Source organism: Lemur catta, chromosome X, assembly GCF_020740605.2.
Source record: "Lemur catta isolate mLemCat1 chromosome X, mLemCat1.pri, whole genome shotgun sequence".
NCBI lineage: Eukaryota > Metazoa > Chordata > Mammalia > Primates > Lemuridae > Lemur > Lemur catta.
Genome location: NC_059155.1, coordinates 6,107,180 through 6,134,374, shown reverse-complemented (window position 1 = coordinate 6,134,374; position 27,195 = coordinate 6,107,180). Strand labels below are relative to the sequence as shown.

The 27,195-nt window shown below is 54.7% G+C and overlaps 2 protein-coding genes across 2 annotated transcripts; one reads left to right on the top strand and one right to left on the bottom strand.

The window, feature by feature from the left end:
• Positions 1-898: 898 nt before the first annotated feature.
• Positions 899-2,660, top strand: TREX2 (three prime repair exonuclease 2). The gene is made up of 2 exons (XM_045538164.1): positions 899-932; positions 1,685-2,660. The coding sequence occupies exon 2, from the start codon at positions 1,718-1,720 to the stop codon at positions 2,426-2,428; it is 711 nt and encodes a 236-aa protein (XP_045394120.1). The 5' UTR covers positions 899-932; positions 1,685-1,717; the 3' UTR covers positions 2,429-2,660.
• A 9,222-nt stretch (positions 2,661-11,882) lies between these two features.
• ZFP92 (ZFP92 zinc finger protein) lies at positions 11,883-27,195 on the bottom strand. The gene is made up of 6 exons (XM_045538163.1): positions 27,026-27,195; positions 26,701-26,748; positions 19,844-19,894; positions 19,452-19,578; positions 17,978-18,082; positions 11,883-17,608 (listed from the first exon to the last, which is right to left on the bottom strand). The coding sequence occupies exons 3-6, from the start codon at positions 19,874-19,876 to the stop codon at positions 16,611-16,613; spliced, it is 1,263 nt and encodes a 420-aa protein (XP_045394119.1). The 5' UTR covers positions 19,877-19,894; positions 26,701-26,748; positions 27,026-27,195; the 3' UTR covers positions 11,883-16,610.

The window sequence follows — 27,195 nt, the reverse complement described above, 5'->3', positions numbered from 1 at the left end:
TGTGGTCAGCACTGTCCACGTGCGCCAACTGCTTTACAGGCCAAGGGACTCACTTTGGTCTCCTCCCTGTGCCCCAAGTGCTGGTACATCTTGCTGTGGAATGAGGTGCTCGGGACGCCGCCACTTCCTGCGCTGGGTTGTACCTGGCCCCCTCCTGTACTGCCAGGGCCCTGCACCTGGAGCGGCCGCTCCTATAGAGCTGGGGCTCCCGCCCGCCCCCTTGCATTCTCATCCCAGCTGCCTGCCCCCCTGGCAGCCTCTGCTAAGTGCTTGTTAGACGTTAGGGATCGTTACAGCCTTGAAGCAGATACCATCTCCTTCCTGGTGGAAAAATGAGCCCACAAGGTGGGTAAGCTGTAGCCGGGCAGTGTGTGGGCTGGCCTGAAGTCACTGCTGCTCACAGGGGTGACACTAAGGCCCCCATCCTTAGCACCCCTTCCCCTTTGTAGGCTGAGCACACTCCTGAGCTTGCTTCAGCCTCCCAAGGGGCAGCCTGATCTCCAGTGATGGGGGAAACCGAGGCCTGGCCTTTGTGTGGCACATCCCAGCATGGGGCAGGCATTGACCTTGGGCCCGCCAGGCCTGGAAGTCACAGGCTGGCCCCTGCCAGACTTGGAGGTGGGCTCAATGGAGGGCGTGGCCTTCTGCCCTGCTTGGGCTTCCTCCTTGTGCCTGTGAGGAACTCCCTGGAGCCCGCATGGCCCTGGAGCCTGCAGTCCTGTCTGTAAATGCGGGGCGTGTGTCCCAGTGGCTGTGAGCGAGTGAGGGGGCGGCGAGCAAGCCGGCTGCACAGGTCCTGCAGCCCCAGGCTCCTCATTGCCCAACAGGCGGCTGGGGGCGGGCCGCGGCTGCTGGTTAAAGGCCGCCTGGAGCAGCCTGTGCGGAGACAGGTGCCCAGTAGCAGCCCAGGAAGCCGGCCAGTGCTCGCCCAGGTAAGCCAGTGCGCCAGGGTTGGTGAGGACGGCCGCCAGGAACCTGGGGCAGGCAGAGGCCAGTTTGGGGCTGGCACCTGTGTGCCACGGAGAAGGCCAGGAGATACTGAGCCCGGGAGAGGTCGGGGCCACTGCATATGAGCTAATTCCAGGGGTGGAGACCCAAGGGTACTATGCCTGAGGCCCCAGCCATGGTGTTTGGGTGAAGGGGCTGGGCCCTGCCAAGGTGCCATCACTGGGCTGCATCTGCCTCCCCACAGCCCTGATGGGGACTGTGACTATACCTGAAGGCAGAGGGCAAGGGGCTCTGAGGCCTTCCTTTTGCTCTTAGGTGGCAGGAGTGGGGCTGGCCAGGGAGGGACCCAAGGGGCAGAATGGAGGGGGGTGATGATTCCCTAGGAAGTCCCATCCTGGACAGAAGTTACAGGTCCTGGCTGCTGGATCCCAGCCCTGGAGGTCCCTTCAGAGTCTCCCTGGATATGGGCCTGAGAAACCACTCGTAGAGCCCAAAGTGGGGTGGGGGTGGCAGGAAGTGAGAGCCAGGCCAGGCGCAGTGCTGTGGGAAGATGGCTTGAGGACAGGAGTCTGAGACCAGCGTGGGCAACATAGCAAGACCCCGTCTGTACAGAAAATAAAAAAAAAAAAGAAAGAAAAGGAAATGAGGCCCAGAGGGGTCGGAGCTTTGGCCAGAGAGAGGGCCCACGTGTCCCCAGCCTTTCAGCCCTCAGCCCTTGTGCCTCTTGCTCTGGCAGCTTGAGGCCTTGCCATCCTTGTGAGAAATCGCCATGTCTGAGGCACCCCGGGCCGAGACGTTTGTCTTCTTGGACCTGGAAGCCACAGGGCTCCCCAATGTGGAGCCTGAGATTGCCGAGATATCCCTCTTTGCCGTCCACCGCTCCTGCCTGGAGAACCCGGAGCACGACGAGTCTGGTGCCCCCATGCTGCCCCGGATCCTGGACAAGCTCACGCTGTGCATGTGCCCGGAGCGCGCCTTCACCACCAAGGCCAGCGAGATCACTGGCCTGAGCAGCGAAGGCCTGCTGCGTTGCCGGAAAGCCGGCTTTGACCGCGCCGTGGTGCGGACGCTGCAGGCCTTCCTGAGCCGCCAGGCGGGCCCCATCTGCCTTGTGGCCCACAATGGCTTCGATTATGACTTCCCCCTGCTGTGCACCGAGCTGCAGCGCCTGGGCGCCCGCCTGCCCCAGGACACCATCTGCCTGGACACGCTGCCCGCGCTGCGGGGCCTGGACCGTGCCCACAGACATGGCACCCGGGCCCAGGGCCGCAAGGGCTACAGCCTGGGCAGCCTCTTCCACCGCTACTTCCAGACAGAGCCGACTGCGGCCCATTCGGCTGAGGGCGACGTGCACACCCTGCTCCTGATCTTCCTGCACCGCGCGGCTGAGCTGCTCGCCTGGGCGGACGAGCAGGCCCGCAGCTGGGCCCATGTCGAGCCCATGTACTTGCCGCCTCATGCTCCGCACCTGGAGGCCTAAGCACCAGCGGCACAAATGCTCCCTGCGCCACGGGCAGCACCAGCGTCCACCACTCAGCTGGGCTCTGAGCATAGCCTCGCTGCCCCTCCCCCAGCTCTTCTTGGTGGACAACCCCCGGTCCATACACCTGCCGGGCCTCCCGGGCCTGGCCCGACCAGCCATGCAGCCTAGAGCCTTCCCCAGGCCCCACCCCAGGGCCGCACTGCTGCCCTTCATCCTGTTTCTCAATAAACGTTGCAGACTACTCACAGCTGACTTACTGGCCAGACACTGGAGCCAAGCTCCCGTGACACCCGGCCTGCAGAGACCAGAGCCGACACTCCCAGGGCCGCCCCATTGTGGCCCATGCCTGCACTGACCACAGGTGGGGGAACATCAGGGCTCCTAGGCTGGTCCGAGGGGCTGGTGGGTTGGGGCTTTGGCCTCTGAGCCACAGGCCACCTCCCTGGCTGATCTCCTACAGTCCCCTGAGCATTGCCCCTCCCTGCACTGCCACCCCAGAGACCTAAGAAATCCATGGATAGGGCCTTAAGCCTGGCCCTGGCCGGGTGCAAAGTCCAGCTCCAGCACTTGCCGCTGGGGGACCTGGAACCTCTGTCCGTGCTCTGTGAAGTGGTAGCAGGGTGAAATGCACGTGCACACACGCACACATGCATGCTGAGTGGCAGAAGGGTATGCCACAGTGTGTGCGGTGGGGGGCACTGAGGCAGGCACAGAGGAGAGGTGGTGAGGACGATGTCTGGAAACAAGTCTGTCCTGGGCTGCCTGTCCCTTGTGGCATGGCAGCTGTGACTGGCTTGGGGTTACTGGCTAACCTGCCTCGGGCCCCCACCCTGAGGCACTCCCAGTCTCGTGGGGAGGCCTCATGGGCGAGGAGAGACTTGTGTCACCAAACACAGGGCAGGTAAGAAGGGGTAGGGTAGGTTGGGTGGCCACACCCAAGAGTGACTCTCATGAGCAAAGCCTCGACCCTTGAGCCAGCCAGGCCCGTTCAGGGAACCCTAAGTAGGTCAAAATGACTAGAGCCACTGCAGCGTGCGCGAGGTGGCAGGATGATGAGGCCAAAGCACGGGCAGCGGCCACATCAGGCCGCCCTCATGGTCCAGAGCAGGACTGCCCCCCAGGGCGACGGGGAGCGCGGTGGCCGGGGAGGGAGAAGCAGCGGATACAGGGCTGTGCGGTGGGACGGACCGTGGCCTGGCGGGGGTGGAGCAGGGTGTGTGGTCAGGGAAGCCCTGCAGGGACCAGTTTGGGAATGAGATTGGTAACCAGAGGTCTTGTCGCAGCCAAGCTTGGTGAGGAGAGCACCCACCTGGGAAAGTGTCACGAGGCTGGGGCTGGCCCAGCAGGGCTGAGCCTGAGTGCAGGACCCTGCTCCAGGCAGGAGCAGAAGGCACAGGGGTATAGAGTCCCCCAGAACCCCTGGTGCCCTCAACTGGCAGGTGGTGCCCTTAAAATCCTGGCCTCACCTCTGACTCTCTGGGCAGGTGACACCAACTGGGTTGCCAGAAGGGGCTCAACTCCAGGATCACACAGATGAGGGATCTGGTTTTGTGCCCTCTCGCCTCTCTCAGGCCGCAGCGCCTGTCCCGCGGCACTCTGGGCTGCCCTGGCCTCACAGTGGCCTGGCCCAGGCATCCTCCCTGGGCCTGTCTGGGACTGGCCATGCCAAGCGTCTGCCTACTGTGCTGCACAGACAGGCTGCGACCTGCCTCTGCCGCCTCAAAGCAGCCACGTGCTCATAAATGCCTAGCCAGCGGCTGTCCGGGCAAGCGCATGTGAGCGTGTGCACGGACGTAGGTGTGTCTGGCCCGAGTGGGCACACACACACGTTCGTTATAAATTGTGCTCGTATAAAGGATGTGAGCACACATCTTATAAATAATGAAATCCACAATGTATACAATGAAATGTACAATGCGTTTTTCACTGTGCGTCCCACACGGCCAGCTGCTCTCACAAATGCTTTTGTTGACGCGTGCCTGGACCCCGCGCGTGGTCCCGGCGGGTGGGCGAGTGTGCTCCCCACGTCACTGTTTATATTAATGAGTAAGACAAAAGTGAAACAACAAAGATGAACAGCTTCTTTGCTGAATTGAATAATAGTTTTCAAATACTAGAAAAGTCTTTTTTTTTTTTTTCTATTAACAACGCATGGCCACAGACACACATTCTTAAATGTGATCTCTGCATTAGTAAGGTTTCCCCCGTTTAAGTTTAGGCCATCAACAAAAAATAGTAGTGAGTCAAACCCTGGTGGGCCAGCCCCAAGCCACCGCCATGACGATGTGATGAATTTTGAGTATCTCCTTTGTTTTTAATATTTCATTTGCCAGTTTTTATAATTTAATAATGATCGTATTTAATAATTAGTTCTCAAAATTCCTGAACATTTAGCATCTGTTAGAATGGCAGGTGTGGGTGGGGCTGGGGAAGACAGAAATGCTCTTTCATTCTGTGGGAAGGTAAAATAGTGCAGCCACTTGGAAAAACAGTTTGGCAGTGTCTCACAATGTCACACGTGCGCCCACCAGGTGGCCCAGCCAGTCCACGCCTAGGCCTCAGTATTTACCCAAGAGAAAGGAATGTGTGTCCACAGCGGCTGTGTTCCCAACAGCCCCACCTCGGAAACCACCTGAGTGTTCACCGCCAGCCGTCGGGCGTCCACACCGTGGAACGCCACTTGGCAAGAAACAAGCGAGCTCTTGACATCCACAAGGGTTGGGATGGGACTGAACAAAAGGGCCCAGACCCCAAAGAGCTGCGACCTGTCCTACGAGCCAGCTCCGCTGCTCCAGCTCGTCCCTGGCCAGCTGCCCACCCCTGGTCAAACTGTGCCACTGACTAATGAGCCATATTAGGCTACGAAGGGTGGCGGCCAATGGGGACATGGCTGTGATCACAGGAGTATACCTGGGGGACATATGACATGAGCCAATTGAAAACAGAATTATTCATGGAGAGTGACAAAGACTAAAACAAAAGGCCATAAGCATCTCCAGCTCCTCTTTGTGCTGAAGACAATGTGAAAGGGACAAGGAGTCTCAGCCTGGCTGCGCAGAGGCCCCTCACCTTGTTCCCGGGAAACAGCCCCAGCATCGTGGGGACCCTGCTTTCCTGCAGCTCAGCTTATAAACACCCCCACACGGCTGTACCCCTACACTCACATGCACACTCTCTCACACTCGCACACTCCCTCACACTCACACACTTCCTCACACACTCACACTCACACATATACACGTACTCACACACACACACACATACACACTGACACACACACAGTCCCACACACTCACACACTCACATACTCACCCACTCTCACACACTCTGTTCAGGACATGCATTTGCCTTTTAATGTCTCTGGAGCATCAACCTCTCCTAAGTGGTTCACCAGGGATGAGGACCTGGGACATGTTACTTGCACCTTGTCTTAGTCCATGCTGGCTGCTGTAACAGAAATGCCACAGACTGCGTGGCTCATGAACGACATTTGTGTCTCACAGTCCTGGAGGCTGGGAAGTCCACCATGCAGGCACTGGCAGGTTCAATGTCTGGGAAGGGCTCGTGCCTCCTAGACGTGGCCCTCTCATGCGTGCGTGCAGTGGGGTCTCTCCCTGGGGTCTCTCCCTGGGGTCTCTCCCAAGGGCAGTAACCCCACTCACCTCCCAAAGGCCCTGGCTCCTCGTAGCACCACTTTGGCTATTGGGTCTTAACATGTGAATTTTGAAGAGACACAAACATTCCGACCATACCACGCCAGCACTCACACACACAGGCACATGCGCAAGTCCCCGCTCCCTCCCACCACACACATCCCCACACTCACACACCACACACCCCACCCCCACAACCCGTACACACACACACACACTTCACACATGTGTGCCACGCACATAACTGCCTGTGCAACACCACACACACCCTGCACATACCTATATGCACCTAACTCCCACACACTCACTTAGGATTTTGCATAAATGAGACCTTACTAGGTGATGCTGTTAAAAAAAATCATAAATACCTTTGTTGTTTAGGAGTCATTTTGCAGTTAATTTCCTCTAGGTTTTCAAGTGACACAATTCTCTTCATTTCTTCAGTATCTGTAGTGATATCTCCCTCTCATTCCTAGTCATGTGTAGTTTTTTGTCCTTAACAAGGATCGTAAGAGATTTGTACATTTCATTGATCTTTTCAAAGCAAAAGACCCCAGAACTTTGATTTATCCTTTGTCCCTTTGTCCTTCTTTTATCTTCTGCTTTGTTAACTTCCCCATTTACCTTTATTCATTCCATCTCTCTGTTTTCTTTTGGTTTAGCTTTTGTTCTTTTTTTCCAATTTCCTAAGATGAAAACTAATCCCCTTTGTCATTTTCCTTCTTGAACGACTAAGGCACTCAAAGGCTGCACTTTCCCCCTAAACGTGGATTTTACTGTGTCCCATACATTTGCTATTACACATTCTTCTTCGCTTTGCAGTAGAGTTACCGTCTAATTTTGCTTTCCGTTTCATTCCCAATCCAATGCTTATATAGTATAGTTCATCTTAACCTCTGAGTGAAGATTTTGCGGTCATCTTTTATTACATATTTTAGTTGTACTGGATAATGATATGAGGCTGCGTTGCTTCCCTTCCCCCGCGGGTGCGTGGTATGTGCTGGGATTGGGGCCACGGGCTGCAGACCTTTCTGCGACTCCGGCTTCATTCCTGCTGTTGCTGGTTCATTTTGTTTGGAGGCTTCCAAGATGTCCCTGTCATCCTGGAAGTTCAGGAGTGTTTGTCAGGCAAAGCCCAGGTCTGTGGCAGCCGGTTGGGAGCTCAGGGAGCCCCCCTGACGCTTAGGCCTCTGCCTCCCGGGGCCGTCCTTCCCTCGCTGTTAACAGGCGTGCCCGCGACCCTGCTCCTGTTTCTCGGCTCCTGGCCAGCATCCTCCCAACTTCCATCTCTTCATTTCTAGCCACCCTCAAGACCCAGATGGGGGGTTCCAGAAGTGTAGCAACCGCTGAAGTGCGACGGTCACCACATTCCCAGCTGAAGCCCCAGCCTCTTGGGTGGCCAGTCTCCTCAAGGAGGCCAGGAGGGGCTGGCGGTGCCCTGCCTGGCATCTTCGGGCCCAGCTCTCCCCAAGTCCCGGCCCTGATGCATGGCCTCCGCTGGGCCCCCCACCCCCGCCTCTGGACCTGTCCCCACCCTCGGGACTCCACCCTTGCACGGAACTGGGAAAGACTAAAGGTCCTGCCAAGCCAGAGAGTCCCCTCCACACATGCGGAAAAGAAAGCAAACGGTAAAGCGAACTGCTAATGAGACTGCAAAGACGGGGAAAGAAACACCGCCTTTTCTGTAGTGAGGCAGATACCTTCTCAAGTAACCTGTGACTGGTACAGGTGCCCCTGGGAATCTGCGTGGCTACCTGGCTAGTGAATTGCCTTTATCTGAAGGAAAAGCAACGCTTTTTCTCGGTGGCTGGAGCAGGGAGCCACGACCCAGGCTAAACCCCAGGGAGGCAGGGATGAGGGCCCCGGCTCTGCGTTTGCATTTCAGAGTGATGATGCCTCCATGTCACTTTCAAAGATTGACACACATCTCAAAGGGCCAGAGGAAGGATTCCTAAAGGGGAAATGCTCAAGGCAAAGCTCTAGGAAAGTGACAAGGAGAAAGGTCTCCTTCCGCTCGGGAAATCTGGCCACGTTCCATCGGCCCTGAGCTTCGGAGACAGGCACGGGACGGGCACAAGGGAAGCGGGTGGAGGCGAGGAAAGCGGCAAGTTTGGAGGCGAGAGGGGCAGGCTGGTCCTAGAAAGCCAGCTGCCTCGCTAACAGCTAGAAATGTCTCCGTCCTGTGTCCGAGCCTGGCAGCCCGGGCATGTGCAGCATTCTACCCGTCCTGCCAGGGAACCTGGAAAGCCGCCTCGTGCAGAAAGAGCCAGAACCTTTGGCCTTTCCCAGGCCCCACAGATGTGGCTGGGCTGGACCCAGCAGTCGGCAGTGTAAGACTTCTCAGTGAGAGAGGGGCCAGGCCCTGGCCCCTCCGACTGCCCGTCTCTGTCACTGGCAGAAGCGACCTCACACTTTGGCCTTGGCTTTCCCGGCAGTAAAATGAAGACAATCAGTGTTCCTGCGAGGACGGATCACAACTAGGGCCCAACACACAGCAGATGAACGTCAACGGTGCAGCGAACGTCAACTGTGACTACAGCTGTCCTTCGTTTCCAGGCCTTGTACTAGGTGCTAGGCACATACTCTTCTCGTCACCGCTGCCCAGCCCCTGCTGCCTGCACCCCTCGCCACCGCCCCGGGCTCACTGGGCTCCAGCCACACAGGCCTCGGACACACCAAGCATGTCCTGCCTGTACTGGGCTGCATGGGAGCTCCCCCAAAAGATGTGTCCATGTCTTGATCCCTGGGCCCTCTGAATATGACCCTATTCGGAAAAAGGGTCTTTGCACATGTAATTGTGTTAAAGATCTTGAGGTGAGGTCATCCTGGATTGTCCATTGACAAGTGTCCTTAGAAGAGACACTGAGGAGGGGCACACATGGAGAAGAGGCAGAGGCCACGTGAAGGCGGAGTCAAGGATTGAGGCGACGCTGCCGCAAGCTAAGGAATGCCTAGGGCCACCAGGAGCTGGAAGAGGCAGGGCCCTGCTGACGCCTTGATTTTGGTCTTCGGGCCTCTAGAACAGGGAGAGACTGAATTTCTGTTGCTTTCAGCCACCTGGTTTGTGGTACTGTGTTAGTAGCAGAACTAACAGGAAACTAGCTCGCTGCCTCAGCGCCTCCACACTGGCCGTGCCCTCCTGCACTGTTTTGCTCCTGACATCCCCCCAGGTCTCTGCTCAAGTGTCACCTCCCCCCACGGAGACCTTGTATGACCACTCCCACACTTTCTATGCACACAGCGGGTCACACTCCAGCTTCCTTTTGGTTTGTGTCCCCTCGCTGGACAGCAGGCCACCTCCATAAGGGCAGGGATTCGGTCCTGCTCACTGCTGCTCCCCGGCACCAGGCCAGGGCCCGGCACAGGCGGGCCCCCAGCGCGGATGTGCTGAAGGACGGGAAGACTCTTTTCCTCTTTATCACAACCGGGAGCTGTGGGCGCCCTTGGTTTACAGAAAGGAAGCTAAGGTGCATGGCGTCCCCAGGGACCAGGTGGCACAGGGATGAAAGAGAGCACTTCTGGCACTGCTGCAAGGCCCCCGACCCCCAGTGAGAACCCAGACTGGGAGGGATGGGCAGAGCCTTTCCCCAGAGCAGGATTTAACAGGTTTCAGTAGCCTTTTTGTGATCATGTGGCAAAGCTAAGCTAATCAGAAAGATGCTGGGCACCGCCCAAAGCTCTGCTGCTGAACCAATGCCAGAAAGCTACCCCCAGAGTCCCTATGTGAGAAAATCAAACTTCTAATTATTTAATCTATCACAGCCAGCTTTTCTACTACTTGTGGCCACTTTCCTAACTGATAAGCTGTGTTTGTTTCTTCCTCCATCACATTCCCATAATCACAGGACAATCAAAGATGCTCTCGTTCTCCTCAGCTGTGCTTTCCACTTTCCTCCTTCGTCCTCTGCCTGCCTGGCTCACTTCCCTCTGCCTCCTCTCGCCTTTTTCTCACTTAACGAACTAGAATGTGGAAGGAAAGTACACGATAAATTAAATAAGGAATGTTTTCATTGGGAAAAAAACCCAAACTAATTTGATTCTTACTTCTTTGTTTTGATTTGATTTTGTTTTTCTGTCAGAAGACTTTTCCAGAAAGGGTTTTAAAAAAATTCTTAGAATAATTTTAAGTTCTCATAACCATTAACTTGGATGGGACATGTTTTATATTGTGGTCAAGGTCATTGCCAAACATGGGCTGGGCTAAACATAAACATCAAAGGAACAAACAAATACTGAGTGTAGCCTGATTCTGAGTGTACGCAAGACACATGTCTTATTCGTCTTTATATCTCAGCACACAGTTAAATGTTCAGTGTATGTCTGTTGGCTGAATGAATGAGTAAATGAGAATGCAGGGTTATGAAGGATGATTGGAACAATAACCTTAAAATCAGTAACCACATGTAGGTGTGAATCTAACAATGCAAGTCCGAGACCTGGACACTGAAACTGCAACCCACTGCTGAGAGGAATTAAGGAAGGCCCCCGGCATGGAGAGGAGTATCATGTTCATGGACTGAAAGGCTCAATATTGCTAAGATGTCAATCCTCCCCCAAATGATTTGTAGATTCAATGTAACGCCAACCAAAATCTCAGGAGGCTTTTTTTCCCCATAGAAATTGGCAAGGTATTCTAAAACTCATGTGGAAATGTGACAAACTTAGAATAGACAAAATAATTTTGAAAAAGAACAATGTTGGAGAACTCACATTACCTGATTTCAAGATATGTTATAAAGCCACAGAAGTCAACGGAGTGTGGCATTGGCACAGAGACAGACAAACTGACTGCCTCAGTCTGCTCAGGCTGCCATGACAAAATACCACGGACTGGGTGGCTTAAACAACAGCCACTTATTTCCCACAGTTCTGGAGGCTGAGAAGTCCCAGGTCAAGGTGGTGGCCGATTCAGTTCTTGGTGAGGGCTCTCTTCTTGGCTTGCATGTGGCCACCTTCTCACTGTAGCCTCATATGGTGGGGAAAGAAAGCTCTGGTGTCTCCTCCTCTTCTTTTAAGGGCACTAATCCCATGGTGAGGGCCCCATCCTCATGACCTCATCTAAATCTTTCACTTCCTAAGGTCCCCCCACAATATCATCCCATGGGGGTCAGGGCTTCCACGTATGAATTTTGAGGAGACACAAACATTCAGCCCACAGCACCACCTGATGGGGCACCATGAAGAGGTCAGAAGTAGACTCACACACACATGGCCACTGAGTCTCCCCAAAGGTGCCAAGGCAACTCAACTGGGGGTAATATCATCTTTTCAACAAATGATGCTGGAAAAACTGGATATCCACGTAGAAAAAAATGAATTGTTAATTTGCCTCACCATACACAAAATGGATCATAGACCTGAATGTAAGAGCTAAAACTATAAAACTTCTGTAAGAAAATATATCTTTGTTTTTATAAGAAAATATAGGCTATAGTCTTAGTGACCTGAGTTTTGTAAAGATTTCTTAACTACGGCACAGAAGTACAAACCGTGAAATAAATCTAATAAGTGTAATCCGTAAGTTAGACCTCATCAAGATATAGCACCTTTTGTTCTTCAAAAGGCAAGCCACAGTCTGGAAGAAAAATAAGGCAGAACACATATCTGACAAAGTACTCGTGTCTAGAACTCTTACAACTTAATTTAAAAATGCACAGGAGATTCCAACAGACACGTCATCAAAGAAGATATATGAATGGCCAACGAGCACATGAAATGGTGCTCAACATCATTAGCAAGCGGGGAAATGCACATCAAAACCACGAGATCCCACTTCACACCCACTAGGATGGCTGGAATAAAAAAGACAGACAATAACAAGTAGTGGTGAGGACGTGGAGAAACTGGAACTCTCATACACTGCTGGTGGGAACAGAAAACGGCATGTCTGCTTTGGAAAACGATTTGGCAGTTCCTCAAAAAGTTAAACATACAGTGTTACCACATGACCCAGCAATTCTGCTCCTGGCTATCTACCCAAGAGAAATGAAAACATGTCCCCACAGAAACATGTACACAACATTTATAGCAGCTTTAATTGTTATGGCCCCAAACTGGAAATAACCCAAGTGTCCATCAACAGGTAGTTAACAGGTATTGTGGTCCATCCACACAATGGGATACTGACAGCAGTAAACATGCGGTATTGATATACACACAACCACCTGGTAAATTTCAAAATGACGATGTTGAGTGAAAGAGGCCAGACATATACTGTACGAGTCCATTTATGTAGAACTCTAGAAAAACGACACTGTCTAGTGACAGAAGGCAGAGCAGCGGTTGTGGGGATGGGGACAGGGGAACCACAAGGTTACTGTCTTGAGTGTGGGGCTGGTTTCACGTGTGTATGCACAGGTCAAAACTCATCTAATTATACACTTGAAAGATGTGCAAGGCATGCCCGTTATACCTCCATAAGGCTGCCAAAGAAAGGTTAAAATATCAGGAACCTCCAAATCCACAGGCCTTTTCCCTACACGAATATTCCCAGGTGGTGGAGAAGGGCCAACTTTGGCATTCCTGAACACAAAAGGAATCACTGCACCACTCTTGAATATCCAAGGTCTTGAACTTGAAGCCATCCAGGAATCCCGGAGGGCCCCTGTCCTGAGAAGTCATAGACACACTGGGTCTAGCGTAAGACGAAACTCCTGAGAACTGTGGAGGGGGCCCCTTGTGCTGAAGCTATGGCCTCTCACATGTGTGGGGGACTCAGCCAGCCATACCCACAGATCCACACCTCGGGGGAATCAGAACCGTCTAGATGACTACAGTGTATACAATCTGTGGTGGTCGTAGAACAGTTCTTTCATGTTTAGGAAAACTGCTCCTCATTAGGAACCAGCTAGAGCCCAAACTTTTGCAGGTGGCATCCCAGGCTCTCCACACCCTGGTTCTAACTGACCCTTTAACCTGTAACTGTCCTACAGAAACCCTTCTAGGGTCCCCCAGAACACCCCCTTCTTCCACCCACCCGTCTCAACCCAAGCACTTCTTAGCTCCCCCACTACGCCACCAAGTCCCTCTACCTCCTCTTCCTGTCTGAGCGCTGCCCTCTGCACCCACAATGCCAAGTGTGGATGCTGCCATGCTGCCCGAAGTCTGGCAGCAAAAACAACCGGAAGGAAGTCACAGCGCATTTCTCAGGAGACTGATGTGGCGTTTTGCTAAGGAACACATGGGACCAGGCCCAGCCTCCCTTCCTGGTCTCAGAGTCACAGTGTCCACCTGGCCTCCGGTGGCTGCCCACGATCCCGGTCAGAGGAGCCTGCACACTCGGCAGACCCGACGCAGCTCGCCACGGGGCCTTTCTGTCTCACCCTCGCGCGGGCCCACAGGAACACCCAAGCACGGGCGCTGGGCTCTTCCGCACAATTCCACGCTTATAGCCTTTCCTGAGCCCTTGAACCCAGCTGTCTGTCCGGCTAGTTTAACCCTCAGAATAGCCCCTGTGCACTAGAGGGCTCATTTCAAGCCAACGCTTGCAAACATTCCTTATTTGTTTGCAACCAAAGTAAATGGGAACAATTCTATTTGACAATGAATTCAGTCAGACAACGTACCAGTTACACGGAGATACCACCAGGGCACTTACATGGCTCTTGAAAAGTCCAGTTTCCAAAGGCAAATGGTCCAAAGGTGAAGGGGCCCAAGGTTGGTATCCAGGGGAGTTCTTGGGGCAGGGGCAAAGCAGGCAGGACTCACCCCAATAGTTTAAGCTCTTACATTCTATTACTAGTTGTCCATCAGAAAACAAGTGTGGGCCTCGTCCCCGTTCCCCACTCGGCAAGGGGGAGGGGCCCAACGTCAAGGCACCATGGAAGGAAACACGCGAGTGTCCCCTCTGGGCACTCTTTTATTCCATGCCAAACCCGTTCAGTTCCTATTGCATACCTGACGGCCATGCCTAAAACAAAATAATACTTAAAAAATCAGACTGAGAACGAACAAAAGGCTGCGCTGACATTTTAAGTGTAATTTAAGTGTAAGACTGGGGACCCTGGAGCTTTTCCAAAATCAGACTGCAAGTGTCCAGCATCTGTCCTGGCAAATCCACTTTCTGCTGAAAACACCTGTACGTTTTCCTTCCTGTGTCTAGTCGTCCTTGAGTGTAGGTCCCTAGGTGATAAAAGGAGCTTACGTTCAAAGCAGTTAGCTTATAAGTTAGAGCCAACGGAACGGCGTGGTAACGCAGAGATACAACGCACTTTAGTGAAGGTGGGTTACTGTGTGGCCTGCAGGGACCGCATCGTTCACTTACTAGGGTGATGGAAGTGGCGTCAGGGTGCGCCAGTCTCTTCCTTGCCTGGTTCACTTGAAGAAAGTGAGGCTGGAGCCCAAGAGCACAGCCTCCTGCCACTGGCGCCTCCCTGCAGGGGGACTCCTTTCCTGAAGCCGTGTCAGCCCAGCAAAGACTGTCTGTGCCTCAGAAGAACCCAGCCCTCCCAACTCCCTCACCAGGGACTTCAACGCGCCGTTCCTAATACTTTTTTTCCCACTGGGAACCCAACATTGCAGATGCTTTGGGTTGCCTCGAGGTAAAGCTAGAGAAACTACGGCCCCGGGTCTGAGTTCACTGGGCCAGCAGTGCCACGTTCCTTTCCCACGTGTTTACTAAACTCGGGCACTGGGCTCAGCACAGAGGACACGGGGACGGAACACGACGTGCAGCTGCAGGCTTACAGACAAGAAGGCAACCATAGGACAGGAGTACAGGAGCCCAATGCAGGAGGCTACGAGACAAGAGCAAGTTACAAGAACCCTAGGACTGCCCACGACATTTATACGTGTATAACACTTACATACGTGTATGTGTGTGTATCTATCTATATACAATTGGAGTTCTCCTAGTGACTGGAGCTCCAAGCAGCGTCCTCAGAGGGAGCTCTGTATTTCCAGGTCTTTCCACACTCTCCCGATAGGAGGCAGCTGTCTTTGAACCTCGCCCCTCCGGCAGGGAAGGCGCAGCTCCTGGAGACCCGGGGGGTGGCCTCCATCTGCCTACGACCTACCTGCCCTCAGGCATTGTGTATGACAAAGCTCTGCTCTCCACTGGGAGCACAGAGGGCTGGAAGGAGGTGGCACTGCCAACCAGTCTGCTGGGCTGAGAGCACCCAGGGGCAGAACTCCTGGGCCTAGCTCTGGGGACAGCATGGGTGGAATAAGGCAGGGCCTGCCAGCAGCTGCCTCTAGCTAGCCGCAAGCTTTCTCCTTGAGAACCCTGGCTTTCAGTAAAGTGCCATTCAAAGGGCCTGCCCTGTCTCCGCAGGGCTGAGGGGAAGAGGGGTGGATTGCATGGTCACGGGGAGAGGAGGGGCCAGGCTTGCCACCACACTCATCAGGTGTCGGGCCTGGGGTGGCTCCTTTTCTCCTGCCTGAGGTCTTCTCAGAGGGTTGGGGGGATTCTTATTAGGGGGGGTAATTCCCTGACACGCTCATATGGCAAAGCTCTGTGTTTCAATCTACATTAACCCTGAATACAAAAACATTCAAAGCAACTGAGCCTCCCCAATTCGAAGAAATGTCATGTGAAAGAGTCAATGGGAGATGCTGGGCATGCTCTGTTGCAATGCAGGGCCACCTGAGTGCAAATTCCAAATCCATCATGCTTTCCTCCTAATTGTCACCAGCCACAAGGGGAGGCTGCCTGAGAGGAGGAGCAGGTAAGTTTGAAGCTTTAGGCCGAGGTGGCCTTTGCTGGTGGGATCTGGGGCAGAAGGCAGTGGGTGGGCGGGGAGGAGACTGAAGCCAGCGGGGTGGCTGGCAGGAAACGTGAGCAACAGGGTGAAGGGCTCCTCTCCCAGGAAGAGCAGCTGAGAGCCCTGGGCCTGGTCCTGCATGCAGGGCCTGGGCCAGCCACTCCCCATAACCACCCTGGGGGGTGATGTGGGCTGGGTGCTGGCCCACCCAGAGGCACCCGCAGGCTCGCTCCTGCCCCATGCCAGAATTGGGAGAGCAGAGCAGCAGGCTAGCCTCAGACCCCTCCAGCTGTGAGTGCTGGAAGAACTAAAGTGCTTTAGTGTCCCCTACCTGGGAACACCCACAACTCTCAGGGGGAGGGAGCGACCCCATGAAGGGAAATGGCCCAGTCCTCTGTAAACTCAAGGGCCACCGCCCCATGCTGGCTCTACTGGTGCTCCCTGCCCTACACCGTGGCATGCAATTCTGTTGCACAGCAGACGAGAGTGCAGATTAGCGGATCCCGGCACGATGCGCAAACCTGCTCCCGTGTCCCCTGCACACACACTCACGCGCCTGCGCACACAGCACAGTGCCCTCCGCAGCGGCGCAGGCGTGGTCGGCGAAGTCCCTATGTATCAGCTGTCAGCGGTAGTTCATCAGGGGAGGGGTGGCAGCACACTGCGCCGGGCTCAGGCTCTGCGGAGCTCCCTTCTGAGTCTGTGGCCTGTGTCTCAGCCTCAGGGCTGGGTTCTGCCCTGAGTCTTCTGGTGGCCGCAGCTGCTCCCCTGCGAGGGCATCATCCAGCTGTGGCCTCCCCCCGCAGGCCGTCCCACGCCAGGGACTCAACTGCGACTCGCGCCAGGCCGGGTGGCGCTGCCTGCCCGCGGAGGGTCTCCCGCTGCGGCCCTCCCGCCTGGGCTGCTCCCGGGCCGGCTGGCAGTCCTGGCGCCTGCTCGCTCTCGCCCGCTGTGCACTGCCTGGTGCTTGAACAGGTTGGCCCGGCGGCCGAATGCCTTGCCGCAGTCGCTGCACTCGAAGGGCTTCTCGCCGCTGTGCACGCGCCGGTGCTGGCTGAGCCCCGAGCGGCCTCGGAAGGCCTTGCCACACTCGCGGCACTCGAAGGGCTTCTCACCGCTGTGGCTGCGCTGGTGGTGGATGAGCTGTGAGACGCCCTTGAAGGCCTTGCCGCACTGGCTGCAGGTGTAGGGCTTGTCGCCACTGTGCGTGCGCTGGTGCTCGATGAGGTTGGAGCTGCGGCTGAAGGCCTTGCCGCACTCCGGGCACGCGTAGGGCCGCTCGCCGCTGTGGATGCGCGCGTGCTCCAGCAGCGCAAAGCTGCGCCGAAACAGCTTCCCGCAGTCCGGGCAGGCGTAGGGCTTCTCGCCGCTGTGGATGACCTGGTGCTTGATGAGGTTGGAGCTGCGCGTGAAGGCCTTGCCGCACTCACCGCACGCATACGGCTTCTCGCCGCTGTGGATGCGCGCGTGCTCCAGCAGAGCAAAGCTGCGCCGGAACAGCCTCCCGCAGTCCGGGCAGGCGTAGGGCTTCTCGCTGCTGTGGATGACCCGGTGTTTGATGAGGTTGGAGCTGCGGCTGAAGGACTTCCCGCACTGCTGACACAGGTACCGCTTCTCGGCACCACTGGGGCACTGCTGCTGGCCAAGCGAACTCTGCCCGCCGCCCTGGGCAGTTCGTGGCGCCGAGGCTCCCGCGGGACGGCCCTGCGGCAGAGGCGACCTCGCTACCTGACCCCCCTTGGCACCCTGAAGATCAGCGCCTGGGAGTTCTCCTTGAGAATGTTTCTGCTTTGAAATTGACGTCTTGCTCTTTATCCAGTCACCTGGAAAAGATAGAAGAGCACCAGAGCCACAAATGCCGGCCCTCCCTGGGTCTATACTGAGGGTTTTGCCCTCCTCATCCTCGTGCCAAGGCGGAGGAGAGAGGAGCAGGAGACGAGGACTTGGGGGAAGGAGCAGGAGGCCTGCAGGGCAGAAAGCCATCACACAGGCAGCCTGGAGCCAGAGGAGAGGGGGACAGGCTGGAAACAGCGGAGCTGGTGTGACACCTGGCACTGTTGCAGCACTCCTTGGGAGGCTGACATCTGCCACTAAACAGAATTTCTCACCCAAAGGGGCAGCATCGCCCTCCTTTGGCCACAGGTATTTCTTTCCTTTCGACTTAGGCAGCCGGCTGAGCGCCCATCACTCACCTTCCTGCGGTCCTGCGGCAGCCCCTGTTCTGCGGATGCCTGCTACCCAGGGCCCCTCCCCTCGCTCCAGCTGGGAGATCAGGTGAGGCTTGGAGAAGGAAAATCCTGTCGGTGGAAATGAAGTGGGTCAGGACCACTGTGGCTAAGGCCAGGGCCACTCCTGAACTCAGGCCACCCTTAACATCTACAGGTAACACGAAACAAAGAACTCTCTAAAAAGTGCCACTGGAAGGTCCAGAGAAAGGGCAGAATCCCTCTAAGGAAGCAAAGGGATTCTGAGTGTCCGGGGGCCAGGTGGACACAGGGCGTCTTAAGCAGGTGGTGACTTGGGCCAAGGGGACAACCATGTTGTCACGTGGCCTGCAGGGAGGCTGAGAGGCTTGCGAGGAGTGGGGGATCTGTGTGGAGCTCCCGTGGGACAAAGGGCTGCAGCAGGGACTCCACAGGGGGCAGGCCAACAGCCATGTGCCCAGAAAGCTGAAGCACCCTGTTTCACCATCAGACTCAACTGAGGATTCCAGAACTCTCCTTGGAACCCCAGATCTGCCTGCTGAGGGTCAGAAAGAACGCAGGGGAAGGAACTGGTCTTTCTCTATGGGGTTAGATTACAGAGGTGGCATCTGTAGAGTCTGGAAGAAGAAAGGGAGTAGGGCTCAGTCTCAAGCAGGCCCCTCACGCCCGCATGGCAGTGGGTGCAGCGGGGGAGCCGCCTCTGGATTGATAGCCCACTCCTGGCAGCGGGAGGATGCCTGGAGAGAGAGCGCCCCTGCCAGGCCAGGTAGAGGAGCACGCCGGGCTGGCTGGAGGGAAAGGACGATTCCTGGGCATCTCCCTGGAGTGTACCACTGGGCAGCTGCGTGGGGCAGGGCAAGTCACTAGCCCCCACCTGCCCAGCCTGTGGATCCCGGCTTTGCCCTACAACTGGCAAAACAGATGCCCCTTTGTGCAGCAGGGGTGTGCTGGCAAAGGAGGGGGAGAGCAGCCTGCTCAGAACTGTCCCAGCTCCTTCCTGGACTTCTTGAGGCTTGAAATCCAAGTACACACCTGGTCCTTGTGGAGGACCTCCGTGGCTGATGCAAGGAAAGATGCTGCTAAATTCTCTAAAGTAGAATGAAGGTAAAATGCAACCATTGAAAAAATGAATTAAGTCTAAAATAGCACATGTAAATGTTGAGCATAATTTGCATCTATCTTTCGTAGAAAGACATTTAGTCAATGTGTGATTTTATCTGCAAAATAAGTCTGATGGGGCGTGACTGAAATTTGCAAGCCTACGCGTTTACGTCTAACATTTGCTTAGCTCCAGAGCGTTCTGTTGAGATGACAGCTGGCCTACGGCAGATTACCCGGCTGATGGAGAAGTGCATTTACTCCTACACTCATAGTAAGCAACAAATGAGGAAACTCAGAAATAACTGAATCTGGAGACAGAGGAGGTGGGACTGGGGATGTGCATGGTGAGGGGGTCACTTACCTAGTGACACCAGATGGCCATAGTTCTCCAGCATCACCTGCTTGTAGAGGATCCTTTGTCTGAGGTCCAGAAGCTTCCATTCTGTCTTTGTGAAGTACACAGACACGTCCTCAAAAGACACTGGCACCTGAAATAAGCCATTCCCATGGCCACAGGGGAGTTCAAGCTGCAGGTCCCAGGACAAGCTGGCAGCAACAAAACACGGGGTGCGGAGCCCTGGAGAGCTCGGCAGGTGGGGGAAGCTCAGGGATGCACTTGCTCCTGGAAAGAGGAGCCGACAGAAGGCAGGACACCTAGCTTGGAGCCTCAGGAAAGGGGAATGGTACTTCGGGCAGCCCTGTTCCCCTGGCTGCAGAGGCTGAGGGAGACGCCGGGGCAGGGGCCCCACTCACCTTGGGTCTTGACGTCAGGAGAATGGCTGCCATCACCAGGGTGCGGAGGAGCTAGGGAAGGGCAAAGAGCCCGCGTGAGATGAGGAAACTTCTGTAGTTTTTCTTGTCAGATGGTCCCAGCAGGGCAGGGCTTTGGGGAGTGAGAGGGCGAGCAGGGAGGGGCCCACAGGCTTGGTGGCCTGGACATCCTGCCGAGCACAGCGGCCACCAGCAGCCTCCTCTCCAGGAGAGCCCATGGCTTTGTCATTCTTGTAGCTTCACCGAGGGCCCTGACCACCACACCATGCATATGGCTTTCTGGGGCTGCTGTAACAAAGCACCACACACTGGGTGGCTTATAACACACATTTATCCTCTCCCAGCTCTGGAGGCCAGAAGTCCAAGATCTAGGTGCAGGCAGGGCCACATGTCCTCCAAAGGCTCCCTCCTTGCCTCCTCCAGCTTCTGCCGGCTGCCAGCCTCCCTCGGCTGGAGCCTCATCACTCCAGTCTGCCTCGGTCTCCACGTGGCCTTATTCCCCTTGTGTCTGTATCTAAACTTCCCTTGTCTTTTAAAGACACCAGTCACTGGATTAGGGCCCGCCGTACTCCAGAATACATGACCTTATCTTACCTTGATTACATCTGCAAAGACCCCTCTTCCAGATATGGGGGATGGGACATCAACATATCTTTGTGGGGACATAATGCAGCTCGAAACACGTTCCCCATCTGAGCTCCCCATGCCCACCTCTCCTGCGGGGCAGCCTGTTCCTTCGTTCCTCTCTTCCCATCTGGCCAGCACCCCCGACCCCAGCTTTCCAGCCATTCCTGCAAGCTCCATTGACAGCCCCTTCTCCCCTCAGGCAGGGGTTCTTATAGACACCCCCAGTGCACACGCACCCTCCAGCCACAAAGGGAAACCTGCTCTGAAGGCAAAGAAGGGCAGGCTGGGAGGTGCTTTCTGAGGGGGTGACATTCAGACCAACAGCTGGAGGCTGCGAGCGAGCAAAGGGCCTGAGCTTGGTGCTCATGGTGCTGAAAACCGAGGTGACAGAGGCAGAAGATGAGACCATGTGGGGCCCTTAGGGAGAGTGGGGAGCTGGGTCTCATGCTAAGGACAGAGAGAATATGGAATTGACAAAGCAGAAATCACTCTGGCCTTAGGACTTCTCCACATTCATTCTCAAGGCCAGAAGATGGTGCTATGGCTAGGATGTTTCCCCTCCAAACCTCATGCTGAAATTTGACCCCCAGTGCTGGAGGTGGGGCCTGGTGGGAGGTGTCTGGGTCATGGGGCAGATCCCTCAAAAATGGCTTGGGTAATGAACGAGTTCTCTGTTAGTTTCCCCAAGAACTGGTCATTTAAAAGAGCCCGGCACCTCCCTCCCCTTTGTCATCATATGATCTGCACACACCAGCTCCCTCTGCCTTCTGCCGTGAGTGGAGGCTGCCTGAGGCCCTTACCAGATGCCCAATCTCGAACTTTCCAGCCAGCAGAATCGTGAGCCAAATAGACCTTTTCTCATGATAAGTTGCCCAGCCTCAGGTGTTCCTTTAGAGAAACGCAAAATGGGCTAGGACAGTCAGATAAAAGACCATTTGCTCTAAGAATGCCATTTCTATCCAACTAGAGACAGCAACATGGAAGTCCCGGCAAGGAACAGAGACACCAGGCAGTGGCTGGTACGGGAGTAGGCTGAGTGAGCTTTTATGTTCTGATGGGTGACTAAAGCTTGACTGTGCCAACAGTAAGGTCAGGGGAGGGAAGGAGAGGGGACAGGGTCCCTGGAACGTGGAGAAGGACAGCCATAGTATTCCCTTGGCATTTAAATTGCCCCAAAGTCCCTTATCATCCATGATGAACTGCCAATCAACATTAGCCAAAAATAAATAAACTCATGTTTCTGATGTACAAGTTTATATTAATCAGAAAAAAAGAATCCCTTAAGGTAGAATGGATGCTAGAAGCATTAGGTAAAAGACTGAGGGAGAAAGGGACATCACATGTCAAAATGTCATCCCCTGATTATTTGCTGGTCACAAGAGAGTAATATAACCTAACAGTGGGACAGAGGGTGGGAAGAGCTCTGCTAAAGCCATCTGATTGGATTCTAATGTAGCCTTCAGACCCAATGTCCAGTGTCCAGAGGATCTTGGGGACAAAGGACCCACTTAGACACCACGAAGGAGCAACTTACATAAGGAGGTTAAGGAGAAAGATTATTCTAGATGAAAAGAGATTTAAGGGGCCCAACACCCAAGAGCAACAGGGGTCCTCGATGAAATGCTGGCATGAAGGAAAGCCTCGGCAAAGGCAGTGGGGATCACGGCAGGGTGACCATGGGGTGGCCAGCAGAAGGCAGCAGGGGACTGTTGGTGCTTGTACATTGCGTGGATGATGGCACTGGGTCATGAAGAAAATGTTCTGCTAAAGAAATGCACATTGAAGTGTTTCGGGAGGAAATGGCAGGCGGCAAAATAAAAAGAAGGGGAAGCAAATAAGACTAATCTGGGGGAGGTGCCTGGGCCTCCCTCGACTGCTCTACTCGTCTGTACACTGGCCAGGTGCAACAGTAGAAAGGAAAAAGGGCTGTGGAGAACAGTTTAGTGGTTCCACAGTGGGTTAAACGTAGTTACCTGATGACTCTGCAATTCCACTCCCGGGTATTGACTCAAAAGCATTGAAAACAGTGTTCACACAAAAATGCGCACACCCGTGTTCTGCGAGAGCCTAGAGGTGGAAACAGCCCAAGGTCCCTCAACAGCAAAACGTGGTCCTTGCATACAATGGAATAGTCTTTGGCCACAAAAAGAAAGGAAATTGGCCGGGCGGGTGGCTCACGCCTGTAATCCTAGCTCTGGGAGGCCGAGGCGGGTGGATCGCTCGAGGTCAGGAGTTCGAGACCAGCCTGAGCAAGAGTGAGACCCCATCTCTACTAAAAATAGAAAGAAATTATCTGGCCAACTAAAAAATATATATACAAAAAAATTAGCCGGGCATGGTGGCTCATGCCTGTAGTCCCAGCTACTAGGGAGGCTGAGGCAGTAGGATCGCTTAAGCCCAGGAGTTTGAGGTTGCTGTGAGCTAGGCTGATGCCACGGCACTCACTCTAGCCCGGGCAACAAAGTGACACTCTGTCTCAAAAAAAAAAAAAGAAAAAAAAAAAAAAAAAAAAGAAAGGAAATTCTGACACATGCCACGGTGCGGATGCACCCTGGGGACGTCATGCTAAGTGAAAAACACCAGATGCAGACACACAGGCCACAGAGTGTGTAATTCCATCGCTGTGCTGTAACATAGCATTTCACAAGAGTTGTCTTGACCTCGTTCTGAAGTTGTGGCTAAAAACTCTCTTCTCTCTGCCCTTTGAGGGCAGTTTGCTAAGCCCCCACCCCCACCACTTCCCCTATCGGGGTCCCTCTCTCCGGGGCCACTAAACACACACCCAAATGCCCCCTTTACTGGGCTCCCGCACTCTGGGGCCAGGTACCAGACAATTAAGGACAGCCTCTATGCCCCGGAGCCCATGAAATCATTCCAATTAGCCAATCCACAGGGATCCCAAGAAGCCCCCACCCCCACTCCATTGGCCATACCAAAACTGTCCCCACAGCTCCAGCTCACCATTACCCTGTCCCCAAGTGCAACCCCCTATGCAGCCCTGTGTGGCAGCCTTCTCTTGTTCAGAGCTCTAAGTAACAAAGAATTCTGCCTTTCATCTGTCCTAGCGTCACTGCGTTTTGACCTGCCATCCAAAAAAATCTTTAACTCTTATAAAACATGTGATATATCTGAATAGGTAAATCCATAGTATCAGAAAGCAAGGCCCGGCACGGTGGCTCACGCCTGTGAACCAAGCACTCTGGGAGGCCGAAGCGAGAGGATTGCTTGAGGCCAGGAGTTCGAGACCAGCCTTAGCAAGAGCAAGATCCTGTCTCTACCAAAAACTGAAAAAATTAGCCAGGTGGTACACACCTATAGTTCCAGCTACTCGGGAGGCTGAGGCAGGAGAATCATTTTGAGCCCAGGAGTTTGAGGTTGCTGTGAGCTATGATGACACCACTGCGCTCTACCTAGGGCGACAGAGTGAGACTCTGTCTCAAAAAAAAAAAAAAAAGCAGATTGGTAGTTGCCAGGGGCTGGGGGATGGGAACTGCTGATGGGTGTGGAGGTTCCCTTATGGGGTGATAAAAATGATCTTGAGCTAGATAGAGGTGGTGGTCACAAAACATTGTGAATGTATTAAATGACCCCTGAATTGTTCTCTTTAAAATGGTTAATGTTTATGTTATGTGAGTCTCACTTGTATTTATTTATTTATTTATTTATTGAGATAGAGTCTTACTCTGTCACCAGGCTGGAATGCAGTGGTGTCATCACAGCTCACTGCAACCTCAGACTGCTGGGCTCAAGTGATCCTCCTGCCTCAGCCTCCTGAGTAGCTGGGACTACAGGCAAGGACACTATCCCTGGCTAATATTTCAATTTTTTGTAGAGATGGGGGTCTCAGTATGTTGCCCATGCTGGTCTCAAACTCCTTGGTTCAAGCAATCCTCCCGCCTCGGCCTCCCAGGGTGCTGCGATTATAGGTGTGAGCCATTGTGCCTGCCCCTCACCTCAATTTTAAACAGGAGGGGAAAGAAGTGTTACTGTAAAGTAATCATTCTAATGTCCACAGGCCACACATAAACCCCATTATAACACTGCCAGTCACTGGGAGCCCTGCAAAACTAACGGTGCATGGGGTTTTACCAATAATTGCAAGTATTTTTGGACTAGTATAATATTATTGTGTTGAAAAACAGCATAAGCTTATTTTTCCCCTACCATAATAGTACTGTAAGTTCACTGTCCATTTTGGGAAAGTTGAAAGGAGGAGGTGTTATCTCTAGTAGCGCCACCCCAAGACATAGTGGGGGGTTCTAGCCCCTAAGGGAGCAGGCTGCTTTCAAGCTGTGACCGCCTGGGTGCAACACCCCATTGGCAGGATTCCACCTGTACGCAGAGATCAGCGCTGAAGTTCAACATCAGAAGACCCAGCGGAGATGCCAGCCACGTGGAGTGGTCACACCCAACAGTACCTGTCCCTAAGACCTAGTCTGTGAAAGTTAGCCCTAATTTCAGCTCCTGGAAAGAAAGACACGACAAGCCCTGTCCTCACAGAGCGGAAGGCGACTAACCCCAGGCAGGCAGTGCGGCTCTTCTGAGTATGTGCACAAGGAGGCTCCTGGAAGGAGCCCGGCAGAACTGGGGAGCAGCTTCCTCCACTGCACTGGCAAGACCCTTTGAGCTTTGTGGGCCACCAGAGGACAAGCTGAGAGATGATTGTCCCTGAAGCTCAGGTTTCCCCCAAACAAAACGCCGGGCACACAGGTGAGGGACTATTAGACCACGGCGCCTCAGGTAAGAAACCAGGAAGGCCCATCAGCCTGGGGAAGCAGGTGCCATCCCAGCCTCCTGAGAGGAGGAGCCACCCCACCCCTGGTTGCTGACCGTAGCCAGCGTGAAACTCAGCATGGGGGGGGGTGCGGCTAGGGAGTGGGGCTGCCAGCTCCAGTGAAGCCTGCCCGCTTCAGCACAATTCCTTTCGACAGTCACTAGATGGGGCGATTTCCCCAGAAAAAGAAAAAAGAAACCAAACAAACAACATCAAGAAAAGCAATCTGACTCAGGCGGGATCAGGAATTTGGGCTTTTTCATCCACAAGGTGGGACAGGCAGGGCTGCTTTGCTCAGGCTTCTTTCTTCCTGGTGGATCTTCCTCTGGGGTCCTGTAGCTCAACACCCCAACTTACTCCCCTCAGCCCCACCAGCTTTCCCTGGCTGGGGGCCCTAGTCACCTGCCACCCACCTGGTGGAATAGCCAGGGTGGGAAACCAGAGGAGCCCAGAACTGTCCAGCCTGGGTGCTCCCATACATCAACCCAGGCTCCCCATGCAGCCTGGTCCAGCAAAGTCCTCTGAGGATTACCCTATGGGGGCAGAGGCTGACCCAGACATAAAGAGGGCCACTGAGGGATCCTCCTAACAGGTGGGTTGGGTCCTGTCCATCTCTGCTCACGGTCCTCCCTGGAATGCCCCTATCTCTCAGAGTAATCCCACACAGTCCTTCCTGACCTTGGACTCCCCTCCTCCCACCCCTTCCTTCAGCTTCAGCCACACTGGCCTCTAAGCTCTCCCTCCCAGGAGCAAAGCCACTCCTGCCTCAGGGCCTTTGCACTGGCTGTTCCCTCTATCTGGAATGCTCTTCCAATACATAACCACATGGCTTGCTCTTTCATCACCTTTGTTTTTGCAGAAATGTTGCCTTTGAAAGGAGACCTATTCTAGCACATTACTTGCAGCCAGACTTCCCTTCCCTGGCTCCTACCACCTTGTAACGTGCTCTGTAATTATGAATTTAAAATATTTTATGTTTATATTGTCTGTGCTCAGCCACTAGAACTAGAACCACAGAACAGGGGTTTTTGCCACCTTGTTCATGGTGCATCTCGAATGCCTGCAGCAGCCTGGCCTATAGTAGGTGCTCGGCAGATACGCATTGGATGGAACCAGTCATGATCAGCCCTGCACAGACGTCGCCTCTCTCTCTCGCCCTTGCCCACCTCCCATCCAGCCCTTTGCTTCCTCTTCCTTGGCTTGCTGCAGTTTATGCCTTTTCCTGGCATGCCAGTCTCCAGGTCAACACCCCGAACCGCTTAGGGGCACAAGCCCTACTCTTGAAAGCCACAGGAACACGACTCTGGGCGTTCTGCTCCCATCTGGGGATCCTCAGGGCCAGTGCCTGTGGACAGTTCGCCAGGTGTCCCCTGGGCAGCAGTGCCACAACCAGCCTGCCTGGCATTCCCACACTCAGAGGTGCAAAATCCAAACTCACCAGGCGGATCAGCGACGGGTGCTCTCTTGCAAGCCCCAGGATCAGCAGCTGAAAACCAATCAGAAAAGGAAAACTGTAAAGCCCAGGCTGTGGCTCCCCCGGTGCCTGGCCCAGGCTGGCTCATGTCCCCTGATGCCCCTGGAAGGGGCAGCCCTGAGGGATGGTCCGGCCGCTCTCTGCACTCGCCCGTCTCCCACAGCGTCCCTGAGTGTCGCTGCTGCCGCCGCTCCTTCGTCTGCCCTCACCACCTGTGCCGGCCCTTCTGCACCCTGCCCAGATGAGCCCCCCGCACCCGCGCCTCCGCCACCCCGCCAGGCCGACGTACCTGGGCTCCGCCGGGGGCCAAAGCAGTTGGCCTCACCTCCTGCCCTCCGGCAGGCCCGAGGCCAAGGCCGCCACCTCCGAGAAGCCCTCCGGGGGGCGGCGTCCCCGGGAGGCGGGGGCTCCCGGCCGGGTCCCGCCCTCGCCTCCGGGTGCGCCCGGGAGGCGCCTCCC